We start from the raw sequence: 24,728 nt of genomic DNA on the forward strand, positions 1-24,728 counted from the left end.
GTTGAAGTATGCAGAGCATGTGAATCTACAGCACTACATGCCACAAGTAGATGCTTACTGGGTAAGTAACATTTTCCTTTCTTATGTCAGTGGGACCCCTTAAAACTGAATGTAGGGTGGTTTAGGGGAGTATAGGGTAGTATCCAATGGTCTACCTTCCTCTGGGGTGACTACAACCCCTAGATGACCTCTTACTCTTGAGAGGGGGCATTTTCCTGACCCAGAGTTCTTAGTTTCACCAAAAACAAAATAGTTAAAACCTTCTTTGTCCGTGAACTTTAGGTAGCCCACCTTAGAGGTGTGACTAGCCCAGAAGTGCAACATGCCTCCTGAATATCTAATTTCTCTCCTTCTCTGGTGCTAAATGGACCTCGGGGCAGGGGCTAGTATTCCCCAGGTCTGAGGGAAGCCAGGGTTTCATATTAAAGGGCGGCAGAGGCTTTGAAGCCTCAAGCCTAAATATGCTGAATTACGAGCCATCCTGATGGAGGAGGTGATAACACCTTCCTCCTGAGCAGGCATTGTTTCTGGCCTCTGGGACCTCTGGCTTTCCCAAGTATGGGGGGGTCAGAAACGCATCTGTGGTGGCAGGCTGGACATTACAAGTCAGCCAGCACACTACATGGGTGATATGGTTTCAGGGGGCATCAGTTCAGATTTATCAAGATGATGTGTTTGATACCTAACACCCGCATTTTCATTGAAACCATTGTGTACCTGGGTAACACTTAATGACCAGTGCCCAGTATGTGTCCTTAAAATGGCTTCCTAGATACTTGTGATGCCTAGCAATGGAAATAGGCATCACAGGGGTACATCTGCTCATGCCCTCACTTTTAATATAATGCACCCTGCTTTAGGGCTCGTAATGCCTGCTGTAGGGGGTAACTCACATATATTACAGGCGGTTGGTATGTGCATTGAACGCAGGTTGTGTCCAATGTGTTTTTAAAAATGGTTTGCACCATTTCAAGCATTCTGCAGTGGCAGTCTGTATGGGTTTATGCTGCATCCCTTAGGGACCCTCTTTAGTACGTATGCTCTATGTGCCAGGGGTGGAATTTACTAGAGGCTGAAAGTGGTGCTAAAGTCCTGTCCTTTTGGTTTACAGTGAGACATTTACCCTGTTTTATGAGAAAGCGCACTGGCACGGTGTCCTGGTTAGCATGAGTAGTGCACTACCAGACTCACAAAACAGCAGCTAGTAGTCCAAATGGGGGCAAAAAGTGGGAGACAATCTACAAAAATAATATTTTGCTAGAGTAATGCAACAATGAGAGCGGGTGAGGGCTTCGACCCTTTGTCAAGTAACTCTGCGCCTCTGGGCGTGGCTGTAACGTCAGGGCGAATCCCTGGTGGTTCAACACCTCCAATGCTCTCTGACAACCAGGATGGACCAACTCAGCTGAAGATGACTTGCTTATCACAAAAGGCTTCTCCACCTGGATGTGGTGCATGGTCTCTTTCAGCAGTGGGAATAGCCTTGGTTAGAACTGTTTGTCGCCAAGAATGCTCAATGTGAGCAGTTCTGCTCGCTGGAGTTTCCAAGGTAGCTCATTGAGACGCTTTCAGTCTTGAGTGGAGCTCCGACTTACCATACACCTTTTCGCCAATACCACTCCTGCCCAGAGTTCTCAAGAAGATCAGAAACGACTGGACCCAAGTCATCCTTGTGGCTCTGGATTAGGCTCAGAGATTTTGGTAAACCGAGCTGTGACCATGGCCGTAGGTCCTCCTATCAGGCTGCATCTTCGGGGTGGATCTTCTGTTGCGACAGCAGTGGAAGATTCTCCACCAGCTTGGCAGCCAGGCGCCCCTCCACCAAGACTGTATACGCTTGCCGATTGAGCAAGTTTGTGAAATGGTCTGCAGAGAAACAAGTTGATCCTCTTTCTGCTCCCCTTTCTAAAGTCCTTCTGTTTATTCGGTCTTGCCCAGCAGGGCTCTGTCTTGGCCCCCTTAAAGGGCTATCCTTCTGCCATCTCAGCTTTCCTGCGGTTGCCTGATTAGCCAACCCTCTTCAAATCCCCTGTTGTCAGTATAATTTTGAAAGGCCTCCAACATCCTATGTTTCCACCTTCACCCTTTATCATGTGCCAGTGGGAACTCAACTTTTTACATACATTTCCAGTGAGTGCTCCCTTTGAGATGCTACATAAACTACCTTCTCAGAATACTTACCACCAAGACAGGCTTCCTTGTGACAATAACTTCTACCCAGAGAGGGTCATTGAGCTCCAGGCCTTGTCATCTGAGTCTCTATACTTAACTGTCTCTCCAGACAAGTTGGTTCATCGCACCAGAGCTTCTTTCTGCCTAAAGTTGTCAATCCCTTTCATGCAGGCCAGTCTGTCACCCTTCCTATCTTTTATGCTCTGCCGAATCCCTTCAAAGAAGAGGAGTGACTCCATAAACTGGACTTAAAAAGAGCTTTGTTGTTCTGCCTTGACTGCACTAGAGAATTTCGAGTGGACAACCAACTCTTCATAGGGTATTTCATAGTCAAGAAGAGAAGGGCTATGCAGAAACAGACCATCTCACAATGGATCGTGCGCTGCATTAAAATCTGCTACACATTAGCCAAGAAGCAATCTTTTGAGGATTTATATGCTCATTCCACCAGAGCTAAGGCTGCCACCACTGCGTTAACATGTGGAGTACAGTTCCTGGACATCTGTTATGCAGCAACATGGGAGTCTGCTCACATTCACCAAGCACTACTGCCTGGAGAGTCTGGTCCTGCAGGACTTTCTAGTATGAATTTGTTCGGCACGTTTGGGGAGGTATTGCATGGGTATCTTTTCTAAGGTAAGCAGCCTGCGGCTAGACGTTTCTGTCATATGAACAAGTTACTTACATTTAGTATTGCCTTATTTGGGAGAGAGACTATCTAGCTGCATATTCTTTATTCACCCACCTATCCTGCCCGCTCTGCGGATGGATTTTTATTGTCAGGACTGTCCTCTTGCAGGAAGCTAGTTTTCCACACCATTGGTTGGTGTTCTTCATGGCTTTGTGCCCCTGAAGTGAAAAAGTGTGAAAAGAAAACTCAGTGCGCTGGGTGGTGCCTATATAGGCACTGCGCACATCACTTGCAGTGCAGACGACGAAGCCTCGTAAAGTCGAACAATTCCTCCTACTATTGTTCAGGGATATTGCTCAAGAAAAAGGTTTAGTCTACGGATAATTGTAAGGTAAAGAATCTGTGGCTAAGGTAAGCAACTTGTTCATCAAGTCTGTAACCCTCATAGTTTTGCATGTCATGTCTTTCAAAGATGCAATTTGATCATGATGTTAAACTCTGTTTCCCTGAGCTATCTAGTGAAATAAGTGAGTCCTGCTTGTGTTCCCACTAAAAAATGTTACCTTGACTGGCCTGTTTGAGGAAATGTGGCCCTAAGATTTGTCACCTTCTTGGTCTCATTTTTGGCCTTGCCCATCACATTACCTTTCTCCTTTTCTTGTAATTGTAATTGAAGCCAGTTAAGATTCCCCAATGTTTTGTTCCCTTAACTGTGACATCTTGGACACATCCTTATTATAATAAACCCTGCCTTCAATCTCATTGGAAAATCATTTGGTTTCGAAATGCATACCTGCTTGAGTTTGAGAGTGGCTTTCAGCTACATTTATGTTTTTTTGTTTTTTTGTGCAGGTTCAAAAGAAACCTGATAAAGTGAATGAGGACTTGCTGAGTGAAGGAAACGGTGAGGCAGAGACTGGATTCTGGGAATCTATTAAATGGTAAGAGCTGCACTGCAATGTGAATTTTTGAGACCCCTTGGATATCAATTAGTAAATCTTAACGGGTTACAAAATAATGTTTTTTGGCAAGGGAATCCTTGGCGCCAAACTACTCCTTTCTGTTGAATAGTTCCCCATGCAGATTCCTTACTTCATGAATCTCCTTTAGGCACCAGACTGAATCAAGACAAGATTTACAATATTTCTACAATGCTAAAATGTGCCCCCAAGGCTCCAAGTCGACTCCATCACCTCCCTGGATGTGATGTCTCAGAGCCATATATGGAGCCACCCAGTGCTCTGACATCAATTCCCTTTTTTCTGCACCCTTTAATGCGACTCTAATGTGCTCTTTAAAGTTTTCTTTCATTCTAAAGATCATTGCAGTACTGTAGTTCCTGCATCTGGATGTACGAGCTCCGTTTTTGACTCTCACCATTCCAATGTCTTTATACCCAGTGAGTCTGTTCAGCTGCTGAAGCCTATTTTAATTTCTCAACTATCTGTGCTAATGATGGCACCATTGGCTGGTGTTGGTGCTGAACCCCCGACCTAATGTTCCAGACATGAGAGTATTTTTCTCTGAGTCAATTAGGCATTTAGGGCTGATGCCTGGGCTCTGTGTCTTCTCACACACTCTACCTCAAACTACCAGAAACTCATGTCTTAGTTTTGAGTCCTTTGCTTCCTCCATTTTGATGTTGAGGAAGGTATGTAAGGATACTGATGACAATAAGGAAGCATTTTTTGCCCTCTCTTCTTTGAGTGCCGTTAGGTAGTGTCGATCAGCACCGGGTCCAGTATTATTTTTATCCATGCCAGATAGGACGTCACAGGTCCTATATAGGCGCCACCCCGGCACGCTGATGTCAGTTCTTTTCTTTCCACATCAGTGTAGGAAGCTGGTTCTCTACATGGTGCACTAAAAAGTAGTACACCGTGCAGAGTCCAGTTGTTCACCAATTGGTTTGCAGAGGCAAAAGTAGATAGGACTAATTCTCTGTTTTGTGATTGTGTAATCAGTTAGGTGTATCAGAGGGTAGTGCTAAGCATTTGTTATATTCACAGAAGCAATAAATGAGACATGCACTCACAGAATAAATCTGAACCCAATTTAGAAAGATAACATATATAGAAATATATAAATATATGTATGTATATATATATATATATATACACACATATTTTAAACCCAAGAACTTCGTTATAAGGTAATATGTTTTTAAGCAGATATACTTTTTCGTTGCAAGAATCGACACTGTGCAATTTTAAGAGTTCCTCAGTGTTAACCTATGGAAGGAAAACACAATCAGCAAACAAGCACTTATTGGTGAATCACGGGACCAATCTTGCGGACTTAAGGTTTAGGGAAGGGGCAGAACTACACCAACAGGTTGCTCCGGGCTGCACTGGGACGGCCGGGTGCAGTATGTGTCGGGTGCCCAATGTATTTCAATGGGGATTGGTCTCCGTAGCTCTAGGCTGCAGGATGTGACTGGATGGGCCAGACAGGGATGATCAACAGGTGAGTTGCAAACGTGGTGTCCTCTGGAAGTAGGTGCACCTTTAGTCCTCTTCACCAGGGCCCAGTGGCGACAGATGCAGGGGTGTCCTTTAGCGTTGGTTTACCTTGTCCAAGAACACTCATGTTTTGGGGGTCCTGTGGTCTGAGGCTGCAGGCGTAGCCGGGGAGTTCAAGAGGGGTGAAACCACAATGGACTCGAGCTCTGCATAGCTGGGGGACGTCGTTGACACTATGGGTCCCCTTCAGCTCTGGCCGGTGGCAGTGGGTGCAGTGGTTGCAGTGGTTGCTTTAGGTGTCGGGTTTCTATCACCACAGAGATTGCAGGAGAGGGGGCCTGCTTGCAGAGGCTGCAGGCGACTTCAGGGAGTCCAAGAGGGGTGAAACCATGATGGACACAGACTCTGGACAGCTGGGGACTTTGCTGGCACTGGAGATCCACTCCCACTCGGGTCGGTGACGGCTGGTGCAATGGTGTCTTCAGTGTCTTCAGGTGTCTGGTCTTTGCGCTTCTGGAAGCTGCAGAGTCCTTTTTGTAGAGTTGGCTGGGTAGCAGCTCTGCTGCTCCCAGGAGTCTTGAGTCTTTTTTTGAAGGCAGGCAGTCCTCCCAGGTTTCTGGAGGTTCAGCTGCAGGACGAGGCATCGTCTGATGCAGAGTCCGTTGAGGATTGCAAACCGGCCGGCGGGGGTTGGTACCAAGTCAGCTGCTTCATCTCTTCTGCAGGTGCATCTCTTATTTGTCCTTTTAGTCTTAGGTCGTCAGAATCTGAGTTCTTGGGGGTCAGGGGTGCCACCTGAATACTCAATTTAGGGGCGTAACAGGAAGTGCCATATGGCCTCCAATGGGTTGCCCACCTTTAGGGTGACTATACCCTTTCTATGGCCACTTCCGTTGGGAAGTGTGCATAAGCCTGACCCTAGTGACCTAAAATCTTCCAAACCAAGATGGAAGAATTTAAAAAGTAGTGTCCACATCAGCTAGTCCACTTTATAAGTGGGACTGGCATGGTGTGGGCACACCTCCTAATCTTACTAATTTTCCAGCCTGTCTTGCTGCCAAGAATTGGATGAGGACATGGGGGTTGTCATCTACGCCACTGGAGAGACCTGGGTTGCATTACAAAGGCAGCTTGGCCTTTAAAGCTTCTCTTCCTGATATGCAAATCTTGCATGAAGGAGGTGTCAACACCTCCGCTGAGAGCAGGCTTTGTTCCTGGTCTTTGAGAGCTCAAGCTCTCACCACACGAGATCAGAAACTTGTCTATGGTGGCTGAACTGGTTGAGACCCGCCAGTAAACACACCAGCAGTCAGTAGTTTTTTTTTAGGGGGCACCTCTAAGCTGCCCTCTAGGTGTATGTATTAATAAATCTATCACTGGAATCAGTAAAGGTTTATTAATATGAGATGTTTGATGCCAAACATCCCTATGTTCAGAGAAATCTTCACATAGCTGGGGAATTCGTATTGACCAGTGTCCAATACGTACTTAAAATGACTTCCCTGTCCACTTACTAGGTCTACGAATTGACAAAGAAATAGGATGAGAATATCTGCTCATGCATGATGTATTCACATGTAATATAATGTACCCTGCCTTAGGGCTGAAAGGCCTTCCGTGGAGGTGACTTACAGATATTACATGCAGTGGTATGGCACCTGGCAGATGAGGATGAGTGACAGGTCATGTTTCCAATTTTGTCTGTACCAAGACACGCAGCCTGCAATGGTAGCACTGTGTGTGTGTTTGGTGCGAGGTCACTTAGGGTGGCACAATTCATGCTACAGCCCTTAGGGACCTTCTTTTTCGTATCCCGGGACCTAGGTACCAGAGGTACCATTTACTAGGAACTTACAGAGGGTGCTAAAGGTTGCAACAATTGCAGAAAACAACTGTACAATTTTGGGAAAGAGATTTGCCACTGGGGACCTGTTTAGCAGGAATCCCGTGCGTTTTCAGAAATCACATCATGTACCAGGCAAAAACTGGGGCCTTACATTGTCAAAAAAGGGCCCTTTCCTACAGGTTCTAGCCCAGTTTAAGAACCGTGATAATGCAAAAACTATCAGTTCATTTGTATTATATTTAAGTAGTCACAGCTCATCAGGACTGTGTCTAACGCCCAAATAGTGACAGAGTGGGATGATCCACTTAGAGCGTGATAAGTTGTACCTGGGGCAGAAAAATAAAAAATGCTCTTCCATTCCATTAACACAAGCTTTATTCAATCAGTGGATCATCAAAGCAAATACACAATAAATAATAAGATCAGAAAGATATAAAATACAGTTCCTATTAAAAACCATATTAACAGTACAAGGAAAAGAACAGCACCCCTACTGCATCATTTAAAAGAGTCTCATCCAATCATGGTTAAAACACATTGCTGATAAAAGAATTACGTATATGCCATGCTGCCAGTAAATGCGTACTAACAGCATATATTAGAACTTTGGAACAATGGCTTTTTAAAATCCTCAGGGCAAAGGCACATTCCCTTATTCCCATTTCCCGGCAAATGTTACGGATCCACTTGGACCTAGGAGAAGAATATGCGGGACAGAAAAACATAAAATGTTCAACTGTTTCAGAAGTTATACCACATGCGGGACATATATCAGCTGTTGTTTTTGCACCCCATCTACACATCAGAGGCTTCAGCAGCAGGGTCCCAAAGCGGAGTCTAGCATATAAGCTTTTGCCTAGAATATCGAGTATAATGTCTAGATATAATTCGAACTGCGGGTACCATTTAAGGTCAATGAAAAGATTTATTAGGCAACCATGAGATCTGCTGCTAATATAGTGGTTCCTTACATAGGACCAGTATACATGCTTCAATACTTTGGTGTGGGCTTTCTCAAGGTTTTGGGGTTTCTCCCAAAAGTCTCCTAGGCCAAAGTTGCTAAACCAACTAGATACGTGTTTGACCCAGGGGATAGAGGCTGAATTGGGACACTTTAACAGATCCAAAAGAGAGGTCTTGTAAACATCCAGTTCTGGGACAGTCCATAGCCTTACCCAATATAAAAGTAGTCTTAAAATAATTAGGTCGGCTATCCGTCTTAGGCCCAAATCTAAGAACAGTGGAATCAGCGGAGTGCTGGGAGGGCAAGCACATAGAGCCCTTGCAAAGCTATTCTCTCCAATAGTTAGCCTGTTGTGGTCGGAAAAGCCCCAGACCTCCGCACCATAGACAGCGGCTCCCTGCGCCCTGGCAACTAGGATCTTAATTGCTGGGGAGACAGTTTTTGCTGTTGTACCCCTATAAAAGCGCAGGATAGATACTGCACCATGCTGCAAAAGGCCAGCACTTTTGTTAACCTGTTCTGCCCAGTGCAAATTATCAATGAGCCTTACACCCAAATATTCAATGAAGCTGACCTTATCCAAGGGATCGCCATCTAAGCGGATGGTGCATTTCTTCCGCACTCCAAAGCAAAGTGCCATTAGCTTGGTTTTCTTATGATTCAACTGAAGGCCATAGTCCCAGCAAAATAGATTGAATGAGAATTCGTAGGCCCATAGGGGATTTGGAGATAAAAATTGAGTCGTCTGCAAAAAGAAGGATTGGGATTTCCTGAGCGCACAGGGTGGGAGCATCGTTCTGGCATGCCATCAAAACCTGTACCACCTCATTGATAAAGATAGAGAATAAAAACGGTGCTAGCACATAACCCTGGCGAACACCCCTATTTATGGGGATTTTGTCTGTTAATTAGCCTTGGTTGCCCCATCTCACTGGCGCATATGTATCTTCATGCAGTCGCTTCAAGAGTTAAATTATGTTGGCTGGAGTCCCTATTCTATGTCACACCTCCCATAGCTTCTCTCTTGGAACCAGGTCAAAGGCTGATCTCAAATCAACGAAAGCAATGTATAAGGGTTGTTTTGCAAGAGCTGTATATTTCCAGTACAGCACGGCCAGCCTAAAGACCTGATCCACTGTGCTGATTCTAGATCGAAACCCTGCCTGGAGGGGAGAAAGGATCTGCTTTTCCATGGCCCAGCTAGTTAATCTGCCTAGGAGTTGCTTTGCATAAATTGTTTGCAGATTATCTATAAGACTGATTGGCCTGTAATTTGCTAGGAGGTTTACATTACCCTTTTTATAGATAGGAATAATTTCAGCATCCTTCCATGTCATGGGGATCTGCCCCCCTTCGGAAATTTTATTAGAGAGTGTATTAATGTACCAGGTCCATATTGCTGGCTCGGATCTATAAAGATCCCCTGGTATCTGGTCTGGACCTGGTGCTTTTCTGGGTTTTAACGAGCGGATTGCCTCAGCAGTTTCTTCAATAGAGAAACAGGTGTGGCCCTTGGGATCCTGTGGGCCCTCTCCTATAAAAACAAGGGCCGAAACCGCACCCGGGAAAGGGGGAGGGTCTTGCCCCACATCCTGATTGACGGGGGTCACAGGTATGTCAATTTTATCATAAAGGCATGAAAAGTGTTCCATCCATCTTTCAGGTTGTATGTGGTTCCTTAGGCTAGTCCTACCCTCCTTTTCTCGCTTGTATAAAAATTCCCAGAACAACTTGTTGTTGTTTGATTTCGTAGCATCCAACAGCTCCTGCCAAATTGTTTTTTCTTCCCAAGATCTTTTTGCTCGTGTAATGGACTCCTTAAATGTGCGTCTGGCTTGTTGTATTTCCCCGGGGATCCCTTTCATAATGGCGTTTTTTAACCCTGTCTTGGCCCTATAGCATGATTCGTCAAACCATGAATTGTTTGCCAAAGTCTCTCCTTGCTGTCTTGCCCCGACCTTCCTGTAAAAAATACTTAGCAATTTGACAACCATATTTTCCTGTAGACATAGAAGTGGAATATCCTTGAAATTGTGGTCTTGGTATGGAGCCAAAATCTTGCGTAATAGGTAGGGGTTCGAGACCTCCTTCGGCCACCTAACCTTCATGGATAGATTATTCAAAGAGGGGGTGGGAACCATAGTAAATTGGTTATTCATCCCCAGAGATGGAAAGTAACAAGGGATAATGATCATTTTCACATCTAACATCCCCCTTCATATCTCTCAACAGGGGGCACAGTCTTACGTCAACTAAAAATTTGTCAATTACGCTTGTAGTTGTACCTCGTTTAAAGGTAGGTGCAGTGTCCAAGTCTGAGGGCATACGACCATTGCAGGCCCTAAGGCCATGCTTCAAGCAAAGGGAAGCCAACTGGGCCGCTGCACGGGAACGAGGACAAAAACGATTACAATTCAGCTGTGCAATCCCCCATATTTGATCTTCTTCCTCAGTTAGACCACTAAGTAACACAGAAGGTTCAAAGGTGCAATTTACGTCCCCAGCTATTATCAGATAAGATGTTGGTTGTAGGGTATCTAAAAAATCAAGTAACTGGGTTAAAATCTGAGATTCTGCTACGCGTGGTACAGATCGGGCATAGACATTAATAAAAATTACATTAAAACTCTGTTGAAACAAGATTTGTAACCCCATCAAATCAGCAGAGTCAAATTTTAAAATCTTGTATTCACATTGCACACTTTTGTTTAATAGCATTAAGAGCCCCCCTTTTGCATGACCTGTCGCCTTTTCAGATGGTTGGGCAGAAATGCTCTTGGAATTCCAGAGTCCCCGGCAAGTGGTACATTCACTTACTTCACTTTTACTTCTGCTCCATTTAGACTGTGAGCGTTTTTAAAGGCAACATGCCAATTATAAATCTGGTATACAAGGTTCTGGTTTTTGGGGGAGTAATCCTATCCTTAAATGTTTCAAATATTTATGGGAAAGAAACGTATTGACTCTGCTGTCTGGGTGTGAATAACTCAACTCTTCTGAAAGATTGTGGTCCCTGTCTGAACTCTTAACCTGAGTCCATTCATCCTGTTTCTTTAAGTTTGCCGCTGATGTCTTTTACAGCATTTAGCCAGGACATGGAGTAGTTTTGATCTATTACAGCAAGCTCTTTAATGGCCATTTGCAACAGGCCCAACTCCGGTGTTACCCATAATCTGATCCAATCATTTAAAAGTCTTAAGTAGGCAATGTGGTCTATTCTTTGGATGTTTAAGCCCAGCTTAATTGTAACCGCGGTGTACTGTTCGGAAGATTAAATAAATATCTTTGAAAATTATTCTCCCTACAGATTATCTGGCTGGTTTCCCCAATAGGCCCATAGTTCAGTGACGTACAGGGCCTCACCCATGGCTACCACACTACAAACTTGGAGGACTGCCACAACTGCCCTACTTGATGTTTGTTTATACTTTTTTCTGGTTTGCTTCTGATCTGTGTTGCAGAGTGGATTTACTTTGATCAAGTTTGGGCTTCCAGGATAGAGTGGCGTAGTGTGTTGTACAGTGGCAAACAGTTTATAGTAGTGTTGTACAGTGAAGTAAAGGGGTATAGACATGATTAAAGTGTCAGAGAGTGGCATACAGTGTAGTAGAGTGGAGATGCATAGCGTACAGTGTTGTGACAAACAGTGGAGCTACCTTGAGTGGATTGTGGTATAGTAGCATAGAGTGAGGTAATGGCTCGCACAGTGGAGTAGAATTAAGAGGAGTGGTGTAAGGCTGTATGGAGTAAAGTACAATAGAGTGTATTTGTGTGTCACTGAATGGTGTGGAGTATACTGGCGTAGTGTAGGTAGTACATTTATTATAAATTGAAGTGGGGTCTCATACAGTAAAATGGAGTGCTGTGTCGTATAGAAAAGCGTCCTACAATGGAATAGAGTGTTGTACATTAGAGTGTACGGGTGTTTTGATTTCCTTCTCTTATCTTATGACCGAGCTTACAAAACTTCGCTGGAATGCACTCTTAGTTTAAAGAAGACATTTATTGTTATTATTACTTCACCACGAGGTTCCTGAAAGACGAAATTAGTAGGTTGGAAGCACACGTTTAAAAGTAGTCGCAGCAATGAAAGCAAAATATATCAAAGTACTTCTCAGTTGCAATGTACATAGCAAATACATGTGATTATATTATAGCATAACTTCATAGCAAAGCATAAAAGTCAAAATTGCATCACCGTATTGCCGATCACTCCGCTTCATCTTTCTGAGGCTGCAAGTTGATGACTCCAGTTCAACTGCGAGAAAGAGATTTTCTACCCAAATGGGAGACAGGCAACTGACGTCCGTTCCTGTCTGATGTCAAGATATTTCTCCCCCTCGCTGTTGCCCAGGGCCATCTTTAAAAGCAAACTCAGTGTGAGAACCGAATAAACTTGGAGAGTGGCCAATTCTCCAAACTTCACTCGTTCTCAGACTGGATTGAGAGGTAAACACAAAATCTACGCGCTCCTATCAGCTAGGGTTTGGTGTGAAAAACACAGCTTGGTCAACCATGTGGAAAAACACAGCTTGGAAAAACACAGCTCATCTGCAATGTCTCAACTGCAATGTCTAACTCCACATTAAAGCCAATAGGCAACTAACCTAAATACCAAATGTAATGTCTAATGCCATGTTAAAGCCAATAGGCAGCTAAACTGAATACAACATGTAATGTGGTACTGGTGAACATTGAGCAACTAATAAGCGCAGTGGTGAAACACAAAGTCATTGGTCAAACACAATTAATAGCATCACAACGGGTATAGAGTGGAGTATAGGGTTGGCCAGTGAAGTGTACACGGATAGAGTGGAGTACACTGTCATAGAGTGCCATGATGTGTAGTAGACTTTTATAGAGTGGAAGAGAGTGTCATTCGGCAGAGCAGTGTAGCTTGGAGTAGCCTACTCTGTAGTGCGTACAGTGTATTACTGTAAAGTGGAGTAGCATATAGTGGAGTGTAGAACAGTGGAGTGGCATAGAGTGGAAGACCATAGAGTGAATTGGTGTACATTGGAGTAGTGTAGTGTGTAGTAGGGTACAGTGTATTAGCATGGAGTGAGATGGCATACGTTGAACTAATGTAGAGTTGAGTAAACTTATGAATGGGAGTGACGTCTCGTACAGTGGAGTGGTGTCGTACGGTGTTGGAAACTGTTGTAGGCAGTAGAATGTTGTACAATAGAGTGTTTTCATAGAGTACTGAACAAATTTGCGCAGTGGATTGTACGTGTATAGAGTGGAGTAGAGTATCATAGAGTGTAGGAACTTTTTTAGAGTGGAGTTATATAAAGTGGAGGAAAGTACACTGGAGTGGCTTAGTGGCGTAGCGTAGACTGGAGAAGCGTACTGTGAAGGCACATAAATTGTAATAGCATATAGTGTAGTAGTGTACAGTGAAGTGGTGTTGACTGGAGTGGTGTATTGCAGGTGGGGTAGAGAGTAATAGCATAAAGTGAAGTGGTGTACAGTGAAGTGTGGTAGAGTGCAATACCATACAGCAGAGGGGCAAAGACTGAAGTTGTGTACAGTGTGATAGGAAAGAGTGGAGTTGTGTACAGTGGAGTGGAGTGGAGTGGAGTACTGAGTAGAATAGTGTAGAGTGAAGTGGTGTAGACTGGAGTGGTATACAGTGGAGCGGGGTAGAGTGAGACAGCAGACAATGGAGTGTCAACCAGTGGACTAGCATAGAATGGAACAGCTTAGAGTGGAGTAGCATATAGTGAAGTGGTGTACACTGGAGTGGTGAAGAGTTGAGTAGGGTATAGTGGAGTGGCATACAGTGGAATAGAGTGAAGTGGTGTACAGTGGAGTGCTGTATACTTGAATTGCGTACAGTGCAGTGGTGTATAGTGAACTGGTGTAGACTGGAGTGCGTTCACTGGTATGGGTTAGAGTGTAATAGCATGCAGTGTAGTGGTGTCCAATGGAATAGTGTAGAACAGAATGAAGTACACTGGAGTGGCATAGAGTGAATAGCATACACTGGAGTGGCACACAGTGGAATGGGGTAAAATTGGAATAGCATTTACGGGAGTAGCTTATAGCATGGTGGCATACGGTGGAGTGAAGTAGAGTGGAGTTGCATACCAGATGCAGGGGAATCATAGCGTAGAATGGACTGGCATAGAGCGGAGTGTTGTACAGGGAATGGCATAGAGTAAAGTGGCGTAGAGTATAATAGTGGAGTAGCACGCAGTGAAGTGGTGTTGAATGGAGTGGCATACAGTGATGTGGGGTAGAATGTAGTAGCATACAGTGGAGCGGCTTACATTGTAGTTGCTCCCAATCGAATAGCATAGAATGAGGTGGCATAGAGTGTAGAAGCGTACAGTGAAGTGGCATACAGTGGAGTAGAGTGGAATGCCGTGCAGTAGAATGACAGAGTGAAATAGTGTATAGTGGAGTGGCTTACAGCGTAGTGTTGTAGACTATAGTGGTGTTGCGTAAAGTGTAATAACGTAGAGTGGAGTCTCTTACAGTGAAGAGGCAAATTTTGTATAGTGGAGTGACTACAGTGGCATGGCACATAGTGAAGGCATGGTGGCCTTATGTTTCCTTGTGAATCGGACTTAAGTATTGCGTTTCCCATGCGACACCATGCTTGAGGCAGTTGTACCGCAAACCCATAATACAGCTAGGCCTTAGGAGTGGAAATATATTTATATTTTTTATATATGTATTTAATGGCCATGTACTACAGTAGTTTCACAAAATGTAGTGAAATTCCACAAAAGTACTGTGGTGACAGATAACACTACTTAAATGCCTTGTAATATTAAAATTACTTAGCCTATTTAACTGCAGTACCTCTTTTACCACAATGCATAATATTGCCAAATTTCATGTAAATCCATTCATCCCTTTTTGCACTACGTCAAATACAACTGTCTGTGGAAAATGCATTTGTGGAAAATGTGTTTTGGGACCCCCTCTTATCTTTGCACCCTTTTAACGATTCACCGCAAAATTTTACATCATCTCAAAATGTAGAAAATGCTATAGGTCTGGAAAGTTTTGTGGTGATTCCTCAAAAGGGTGGAAAGTTATTAGGGAGCTAATATCTGAAGAACTCCTATCTTTGGGAATACTAACTATAACTACAGAGCAGCAATCAGATTTAATGTAATTTTTTTTCAATTATTATATTTAGGTATTTGTGTTGATTTATTATCATATGATCATAAATGTGGCTTTTAGTTGATCATGTATTTCTAAAAATTTACATATGCAGTGTAGTTTATTTTGTGGCCTTACCTGCAACTTTTAGTTGGATTGCGCTACATGTGAAGTCCAAAGTGAATGAAAGATAATCATTGTTTTTTGTTATAAAAAATGAGATTATGGCCAATTTTAATATCCTCCAAATGGTACTTGTGTGGCTCACTGCTAGGGTAATTTTTCATTTTTGTTGCACAGGGGTGCATAAGACAGATGGTTTTGTTTGGCTTTTTGGGCCAGTTTTATTTTGTGAGCCAGAGACCATGCAAAGAAAACGTATGTAATTAAGATGTATTCTATGTATTCTATTTGTTATGTATTTTGTTTATGGGTGTATTAGCATGTGACCATAAATGGGTCTTTAAGTTGTTCATGTTGTAAATCTGAAACTTTAAATATGCTGTCCAGTTTATATTTTAATCTTCCTAGCTACTTTTAGTAGTGTTGTGCCACAAGATATCACTAAGTTGGCGACCCTTATAACTTTATAACCACTACATAACATCACTTGCAATAGCAAAAAGAATCCGCTACATCAGTGGTTCCCAACCTTTTACCTTCCGTGGACCCCCACTTTATCATTACTGGAACCCCCACTGAATCATTATTGGAATCCGGGGACCCCCCCCCCCATGAGTCATTACTGAAAGCTGGGGACCTAATATGTTAATGTTATTTATTTTATTTATTTTTCTAATCAGTCGGGGACCCCCTAAGGAGGCTTCGCGGACCCCATGGGTCCCCGGACCAAGGGTTGCGAACCACTGAGCTATATAGTCCAATGTACATTGCTGTAAAATGTCATTACAGTCCGTTCAGCCGTTTTGCCACTATACAAATACAAAAGTCTATGTAAAATGCATTGGATTTCAAATGTGTTTTGAGGCCCCCTTTTTTCTTTGCACCCCGTGACCAAACACCGCTAAACTTTCAATACTCTGACAATGTAATGGGTGCAACAGGTCTGCAAGTATTTTGCCATGTGTAGCTGTAGATTAACCCGCTGTGCATATTCCTGCATCTACTGTTGGACCTCAACTTGTACAACTTATTTTTGTTTGAATGTTCAACAAAGTTTTTTCAAGTCATGAGGTATAGTGACTCCACCTATCTGTTAATGTGCTTCAGCTCTATTATTAGATTGCTTTTACTCTGCTATTGGGTCCAGATGTGTCTCAATCAGCTCAGTTCAGTTTTGTGTGGTGTTCTCACTGGGCCCTTGGCTTCATTCTTCGTCGTTTGACTCTGTAATCCCCATTACTGGTTGGTCTCCACTGTCACATATTTCCTTGACTCTGTCCCGTGGTCAACAACCTCTACCCCTGCGGCCGATCAGCACTTCGACATACGAGAATATCGACATGATGGAAAGGACTCCATTCTGTCCTACTTCCCACACCAAGTACCCGAGTAGAGACCTGCACGAGTTTTGTAATCTCTGCCTGTGCCCCTGATCATTGAGAGGGCTCCTGTATGGCATGCAGCGCGTTCCATAACAAGAAGACGCTTTGGAATTGATAAGTGCAGCACAGTTGTTTCGGTTTCTATGGTGCATCGCCAGGAGGAGGAGGATTCTGCAGGCCTCTCAAGGGACCAAGAGAGGCAGGTTGATCTCCGGGCCGACATTGAGATAGAGGAGACGTTCCCTTTGCCGGCCCAGTGCCTGACAACCAAGGCTGCAGTGAGTACCACTGTCCTGCAAGCTCCTCACCCTGAGGAGGAACCAGCTTCAAGCTCAAGTGCGTCATCAGAGGCCTCTGGTCCACCACTGTCTCACAGCCATGGTCTGCACCGAATTTTCGAGCCGGATCTGAGGGCACCCTCTAAGGTTCCATTGAAGCCACGACACTTGACGCTGAAGACTTTGATATAGTCACCCAGAACCGAAACACTCGAAGTTGAGATCGACCGAGCTGAAACCTACTTCGGCATCCTCAGGACCATGACCCTCCTCTTCTCCTTTTAAGCCAATATCCACAGCTGTCTCATCCGCTGCCTCTGATGATCTCGACCAGTCGGTCCTCCAGAGGTTTCAATAACAGCTCAACGCCAGGCAGAAACAGATTTATGTTCAGCCTGGCACTGGTTGGATCCTGGCTAAGCCTCCACAGTAGCCTAAAGACTTGAATACTCATAATAGAAAATTGACTTTTTAGAAGTCCATTGTTCCTCTTGTGGACAAGTGTATAAGAAGCCTGATGCCATGACAAACGTAGCTGTGCACTGCTTCCTGGTCCTTCTTGTCCTCCTTCTCCCCCTCTTCCAGCATCTCCACCACTACCTGTGGACCCTTAGACACATCACAGGGATCTTCACGTTTGGTGGGAGAGGACAGTTAGGGTTCTCCTTATGACTGGCCCTCAGGGCCCAACTAGGACAGGGAGCCACCAGCTGACACTGTCCCTGACCTATATCTCACAAAACCCTCACTATGGAAAATACCATCTCGTACCACAAAGTCCTTCACAGAGTGGCCACATTTCACTAGGTGGAATTTTATGTTCTGCAAGAGGAAGATTACTTTGTCATGGAGACCCTCTCCCCTACACTGCGTCTCTCCAGTACATTCCCAAGCTAAAGGGTATGCCTAAACCTGCTGGGAACATCTTGAAGGAGCCTGTGAAGGCAAGGGTAGTCATGCCTTGGGTGAACAAAGTTCAAGGCTTGTCCCTTTGACCCACCTTACATCAGGGACCAGTTGCTCCCCAACTCTCTAGTGGTCCACGTGACTAGGAAGCGTGCCAGTTCACGGGGCACAGGTGATGGCCCCCTGTCCAGGAGATTAAAAAGATTGATGCCAGTGATAAATGTGTTGTGGCATAATCTGCCTCCGATTGGTGCATCACCAGTTCCATAGGGCTTCTCTCCTTGTATGACTGGGCTCACTGGGATCAGATGGAAGACCTCATACAACATCTCCCAGAGCGATGTCGGAAACTGGGCAGGAGTTGGTGGTGGAAGGGAAAATCATTTACAACATTTGCTGCGCCCTAGATTCTGCAGACACAGCTGCCCGCGGTATAAATACTAGGGTCCTCCTACGCTGCTACGCATGGCTGTGAGTTTCAGGCTTTAATCTAGAGGTTCAACAACACCTCCTTAACCTGCCCTTCAATGGGCAGAAGCATCTTTTCGGACCCCAAGTCGATGAAACATGAGAAAAAATTAAGGACACACCTTAATCCATGGTGGCCTTCCAGATACCAGCTTCCGGCAGCTCCTTATGCTGCTCCCATATCGTGGTGTAGCTAAAATTCCAGCCCCAGTGACTTCCGCCACTTTCCTCAGACAACAACAGACGATTCCCCCAGGGGTAGGCTACAAAGGAAACAATAGTAAAGGGAGGGGAAGGGGCATAGACCCCAAAGGGGCTGGCCCTCCAAAACAGTAATGCTCTTGCCTTTCCCTCCAATCATACAATGCCTGACTTGGGAAGATTATAGACATATCTGCACCTATAAGCAGAGACCTCATCCGACCAGAGGGTTCTAGGCATCCTAAAGGAGAGGTATTGTTTAAAGCTCATGCACACACCACCAAACATGCCTGACCCCCAGCAAACAGACTGTCACCAGAACATCAGCATCTGCTTCTACTCGCTAAGGGGTGGGCCATAGAGCTAGTACTACTACGACATTGTGGCAAGGGGTGTACTGCCTATACTTTCTAATCCCCAAAAAGGATGGTACGCTCAAGTCCATCCTCTATCTCTGGCTCCTCAACAAGTACATCCTGTAGGATCACTTCCACATGGTTACACTCCAAGATGTAATTCCTAGGCTACAACTGTGCAACTCCATAACTGCCTTCAACCAGAACAACACCTGCATCTACATACTCATCCACCGGACACATTGAAAATGCCTGTGATTCATGGTGAATGGTCAGCATTATCAGTTCAAAGTGCTACCTTTTGGGGTCACCATGGCCCCCAGGGTGTTTACTAAGTGCCAAGCTGTAGATGCGGCTCACCTCAGATGGAGCAGCAACCACATATTCCCTTACCTGGACGACTGGCTGACCAAGAGCGACTCACTGTATCAATGCCTAGTGCACCCACAGGCCACTATAAACAGCCAAATCTCACCTCCAGCCCCTCTAAGTGTAGCCATTCTCGACTCCCGCCTAGGGAAAGCATATCCCAGCCTGCAAGGGTGCAAGCATTCCAAACATTGCTGCCTCTTTTCCAGCCAGGTAATGGTCAGGACAGTAATGTGACTATTAGGCAATGATGGCATCCTGTATCACCATAGTTTCTCATGCCAGGTTTCACATGCATCTGTTACAACATTGCCTAGTGGCGCTGTGGTATAAGGTGAACGATCACTGGGAGGATCTGGTGTTGATTTGAGGCCCATACTCATTGTACTCTACAGTGGTGGAATGCAAACAATCTGTTGCAGGGACGGCCTTTCCTCAACCTAATTCCTCAAGAGACAATCACAACAGATGCTTCCTCACTGGTTGGGTGTGCAGGTACACAACCTCACTATCCATGGGGCATGGGCTCCTGCACACCAAGGTATTGCACACCAATCACCTGGAACTGTCAGTTATTCAACCGGTTCTCAGTGCATTCCTTTCCCTCGCACACTGGAAGGTAGTTCTGATCCAGACAGACAATACAAGTACCATTTTAAAAAACAGGGAAATGCACTCTTTTCAATTGTCTGTGCTAGCTCAAAGCATTTGGCTGTGGGCGATGCGTTACAGGGTGCATCTGTTGATTCAGTACGTTCCCGAGATGGACAACAGCTTTGCAGACCTTCTCAGCAAGACCCATTAACAAGTCTATTAATTGGAACTCCACCCCCAAGTCCTACCCCCATAATTCCATTGCTGGGATTTCTTCCAGACTCCCATAGGCAATGCACTATGGATAAAATGGTCAGGGATATTTGCTTACACTTTTCGGCCTCTCCTCCTATTTGTGGTTCAGAAGTTTCAGACATTCTTCACTCTCATCGTAGTAGCTCCAACTTGGGCATGTCAGCCGTGGTTCACCACTCTGCTCGAATGCCCTTTAGTCCCTCACAAAAAGTCCCCAACTGGCAGGACCTTCTTCCTCAACCTCTCTGCTAAGTGTACGACCATTGTAAAACAAGCACATCGACCCACACCAAGGGCATGCTACACTACTAAGTGGAAAGGATTGGTCCACTAGTCTCCCTAGGCACATTGACTCTCTTGCAGCCTCTCCACACAAAATTGTCTGTTACCTTCTTCGCTTAAAGAAGCCGGGCCTCGCATGTACGTCTTCAGTTAACAACTGTACTGGCTTACCTTCAAAATAGGCAGGATACTTCACTTTTCAGAATTCCAGTCATTGAGGTCTTCATTAAAGTACTATATGGGCACCCCACTATCTGGTGTGGAATCATAACATATCACTCACTAGACTACTGGTTCTTCCTTTCAAACTACTCCACTCTTGACCATTGCAATTTCTTTCTTGACCGGCAGCTTTCCTTGTGGCCATTACTTTTCTCAGGCATGTCATTGAGATGCACGCTCTCACTTTGGAAAAACCTTTCTTCCAGTTGCATCACAATCGAGTGGTTCTCAGAACCAACCCTAAATTCCTGCCCAAGATAGTCTCCAGTTTTCATCCCAACCAAACTATAGAACTTCCAGTGTTCTTTCCGCATACAGCGTCTGTAGCGGAACATGCTCTTCATATTTTGGAAGCTAAAAGAGCACTCATGTGCTGAGTTGACAGACCAAAACCCTTTCATAAGACACAACTGCTCTTTGTGTCGTTTTCCAAGCCCCACATGGTGCATCCTATTTCTAAATCAAGGGTTGCACGCTGGCCTGGTAAGTGTATACAGGTTTGTTACTCCAAACTAAAAAGACGCCTACCTGTCCATCCTAGGCCACACACCACTTGAAAGGAAGGAGCATCTGTGGCTTTCTTCAGTAACATACCACTAGCTGACATCTGCAAAGCAGCTACATGGTCAGCCCCTCACATATTCATGAAACATTGTTTGGATGTCTTCGCCCGCCAGCAAGCTAATGTTGTCCAGGCTGTACTACGTGCACTTTTTCAATTCTCTGCAACATCCTCAGACTAAGCCACCACTTTCAGGAGGACTGCTTTACAGTCTATGCACAGCATATGTATCTATAGCTACACAGATGACACAAACAGAAAATGTTACTTACCCTGTAATCATCTTTTCAGGGCATGAAGTACTGTAGGTTGAAAGGGGCTTTAACAGTGGCACTACTACTAACCCTGAAAAGACTTGAAGTTCAATAGTTAAGGAGGTACTTAATGAGACCAGACAGACCTGACTCCCAATTTCTTCCCCCAACCCTCTGCCTCACAAGACACCCTCCATCCTAAAATTTAACCTAGACCAAAAGCGGACAGAATCCAGGAAGTTTTCTCTTCGTGGCAAAATTTCACCTCTTTTGCTGAGTTTTGCATTCACCATTAAACTTCTTATGAACCCCTCACTATGGCTTCGAAGGAAGGAGAAACATTTGCTTCTTGACACCATTCAAGAGGTAACTCTAAAACTCCACTTCAAGATGAATAGCACTAAAGCTTCCATGTCTGTTTATTTTCTTGGACAGGGCAATGGTGCCTCATCCTAGACTCAAGGGCCCTCAACAAGTGTGTCAAATAGCAAGGAATCAAGATCTTAATGATGTCCTGTGATGTGTCAACAAAGGTGATTTTTTTTGCCTCCATTTACTTGCAAGATCCCTTCATCCACATTCCTATGAATGACTGACAAAGAAAATACTGTGCCTCATGTTAGATGCTAGCAATTTAGAGCCTTGCTTTTTGATCTCAAGTCCTTCTATGATAGTCTTTACTAAATGTATTGCACCAGTGGTGGTCCACCTCTGAGGACAAGGAGTATGTGTTGTCCTATACTTGAATGATTATCTGCTTTGAGCACCTTTCCAATATCAAGCCATTGGCTGTTGATTACACGCTACAATGCTGCACAGTGTCCTCTTAACCAGGACAAGAAAAAGTCCATCATGATATCGTACATACACTCCCTCTTCCTTCCAACAGGTCCTATCTCTTAGTCAAAGATGAAACACTCAGCACAGTGTGTATCATGGTACAAGATACAAGTCTCTTTTGGGCACAATGTCCTCCTGTATTTTTCTGGTCCCTCAGTGCCACTTGAGAATGGGACCCAGCCTAGAGGATCTAGATAATCAATGGCATCAGCCCACTGGATCATGAAACAACTGTGGTCCCACAGACAGCAAACTAAGACAGAAGATCGAGACATCTCATACAGTTCGTCTTTTCTAAGTCCTCGACCTGTTCCTGCGTACAGGAAACAGATGCAGGTTATAAACACCAGCAGCATGTGCCTGGGCATCAAGCGTGATTTCATTTCTTCCGACAAATTCTCCCTGCTGCACCCCAAAGCCACCAGGGAGTGGAAAAGCAAATCTTAGTGCCAATGAATGCAAGAAACTGGGTCTGTCCCTATCGTAATGTCGATACCAGTCCAAATCACCTCGTGAGCTAAGTCAAGGACGGTGACAAGTCAGAAAAGAAACCTAGAAAGAGTGAATATGACTCTTTGACTTCTAGGCATTGCTACTTTCTGGAAAGGTTGTAAATTTGACAATCAGAAACCAGCAGACTTGGTTTGCCTGCGTTTTTGGACTCATTACCAATATTGGCGCCAATATGCTCCCCTTTTCCCACATCATTATTGACTCTAGAGCAAGTTAAAAGGGGGGAGTTAGTTTGAGGAGAAGGGGCATGCTGGGTCGTGTTGGGGAGAAAAGGGCATGCTGCTAATTTTCTAATTATTACCAGCTCCCTCTCGCACACTTTATGTCTCCATGGAGCCATTGGTGCCCCTAGTAAAACTTCTGCTGCCGGGTTTTCCCCCTCGCCAACTGACCCCAGTCAAAGGCAGCAAACTGTGCTTGGGGCACCTGGCTGTGCCTGTACTTCTCAACGCAGGCATAACCAGTAGTTCTCTCAATCAGTGCTACCTTTAGCTTCAGTGGCATCTATTCTGGCCCCAATTTGAATCCTTTCTTGGCGAGAGTTTGGCCTACATCATGTCACATTCTAACTAAAGTACAAATCTTTGTAGAGGGCATACACTCCTCCAGTTCTTATGCCTCAGCAGTAGTACTTGCTTGAAGACTATTTTTGATTCAGAATCTGATACTTTATAGGACTTCAGCCAGTCCAGCATGATGATTAGGGAGAGGAGGAGGCAGACAACTTACTCCCCACACTTTAGACTATAGCTAGTTTATACCATGCATACACAATGCCAGTGGATTTGATTCTTCTCCTGAATCCACCCTGGAGTTGCCTTTGAGGACACCAGTGAAAGCAAGCACATGATTTGCAGTGGTGGTTGAGAGAACAGCTGAAGTTTTGGAACATCCTCTCCCCACTTAAGTATCTATGGCTTATATTCTGACAGAGAATTTACAGCCTAGCTTGTGCATTCTTGCCATACAACGAGGCTGTAATTCACACAATAACAGCTTGGTCAAAACCATTTTATGATACAGTAGTGAATCACTTCATTGTTCAATGTGGTGGAACAGTTTTGGACAAGTCTAAGGGCTTACAGCATCCTGCTCCAGAGACTCCCAATGTACAGGCCTCCAGGAAATCCTAACTTTTGCTTCCATTTCAACAGCTACATAATCAAAAAGTATTGATTAAATGGGCAACAAAGCTATTTCATCAGGCAGTCTGGCACTGTATTCCTCAAATACTGTCTGTCTTCTTTTGGGATGCTACCACCACTTCCTTTGGTACATGGCGAGAAGGGTTTTACCTGCCCTGCCGGAAGATATGTCCAGCATTTTTCCACAAATAGTCCAAGATGCAGACAAGCAGATTTCTCGCTCAGACCTGGATACCACTCACTCCATAGTTTGTGCCATGGTCACCAGCATCATTAGTAGACAGCACGCCTAGCTTCACTTGCCAAATTTTCTGGAGATATCCAGGCATCATTGACAGGCATTCTCTTTAATGGGGTCCTACGTTTTGGAGAGATCGCTAAAGCAGCTCAAAAACAGCAGGATTACAGCTCAGTCTGTGACTGCTTATAACGGCCTGCCAGTTTCAAGAGCAGCACAGAAGATTCAGAGGTATTCTAGACTCCTTGTCTTTTACCATCTGCAATCTTCTCTCCCCATCCAGCAGTTAGCTCAGACTTTTCATGCCACTTGAGGAGGCGGTGTTGCCAAAGGACAGTGCAGTAGCATCAAATGTAGCCACCATTTTCAAGGCACTGTTTTTAGATGACTTTTGTTTACCCTTGAGCTGGCATCCAGATCCTGTTAGAGTTCAAATCCAACTTTCCCTACTTCACTGATGCTTAATTACTTAAGACCAGTGATTCCACTAGCTTGTTCAAGTTGGGTATTTCTTACCCTTTCTAATCATACCCACAGCTCATC

General features: G+C 44.6%; 1 protein-coding gene across 3 annotated transcripts in view; it reads left to right on the forward strand.

Moving 5' to 3' along the window:
* Positions 1–24,728, forward strand: part of UGGT1 (UDP-glucose glycoprotein glucosyltransferase 1) — a 1,185,714-nt gene that overhangs the window by 898,353 nt on the left and 262,633 nt on the right. For all 3 annotated transcript variants that reach the window (XM_069213734.1, XM_069213736.1, XM_069213735.1), the window contains one exon: positions 3,656–3,744. In XM_069213734.1, coding sequence (XP_069069835.1) covers positions 3,656–3,744 — 89 coding nt within the window. The remainder of the gene's footprint in view (positions 1–3,655; positions 3,745–24,728) is intronic.

This window comes from Pleurodeles waltl, chromosome 11, assembly GCF_031143425.1.
Source record: "Pleurodeles waltl isolate 20211129_DDA chromosome 11, aPleWal1.hap1.20221129, whole genome shotgun sequence".
In the NCBI taxonomy this organism is placed as follows: Eukaryota; Metazoa; Chordata; class Amphibia; order Caudata; family Salamandridae; genus Pleurodeles; species Pleurodeles waltl.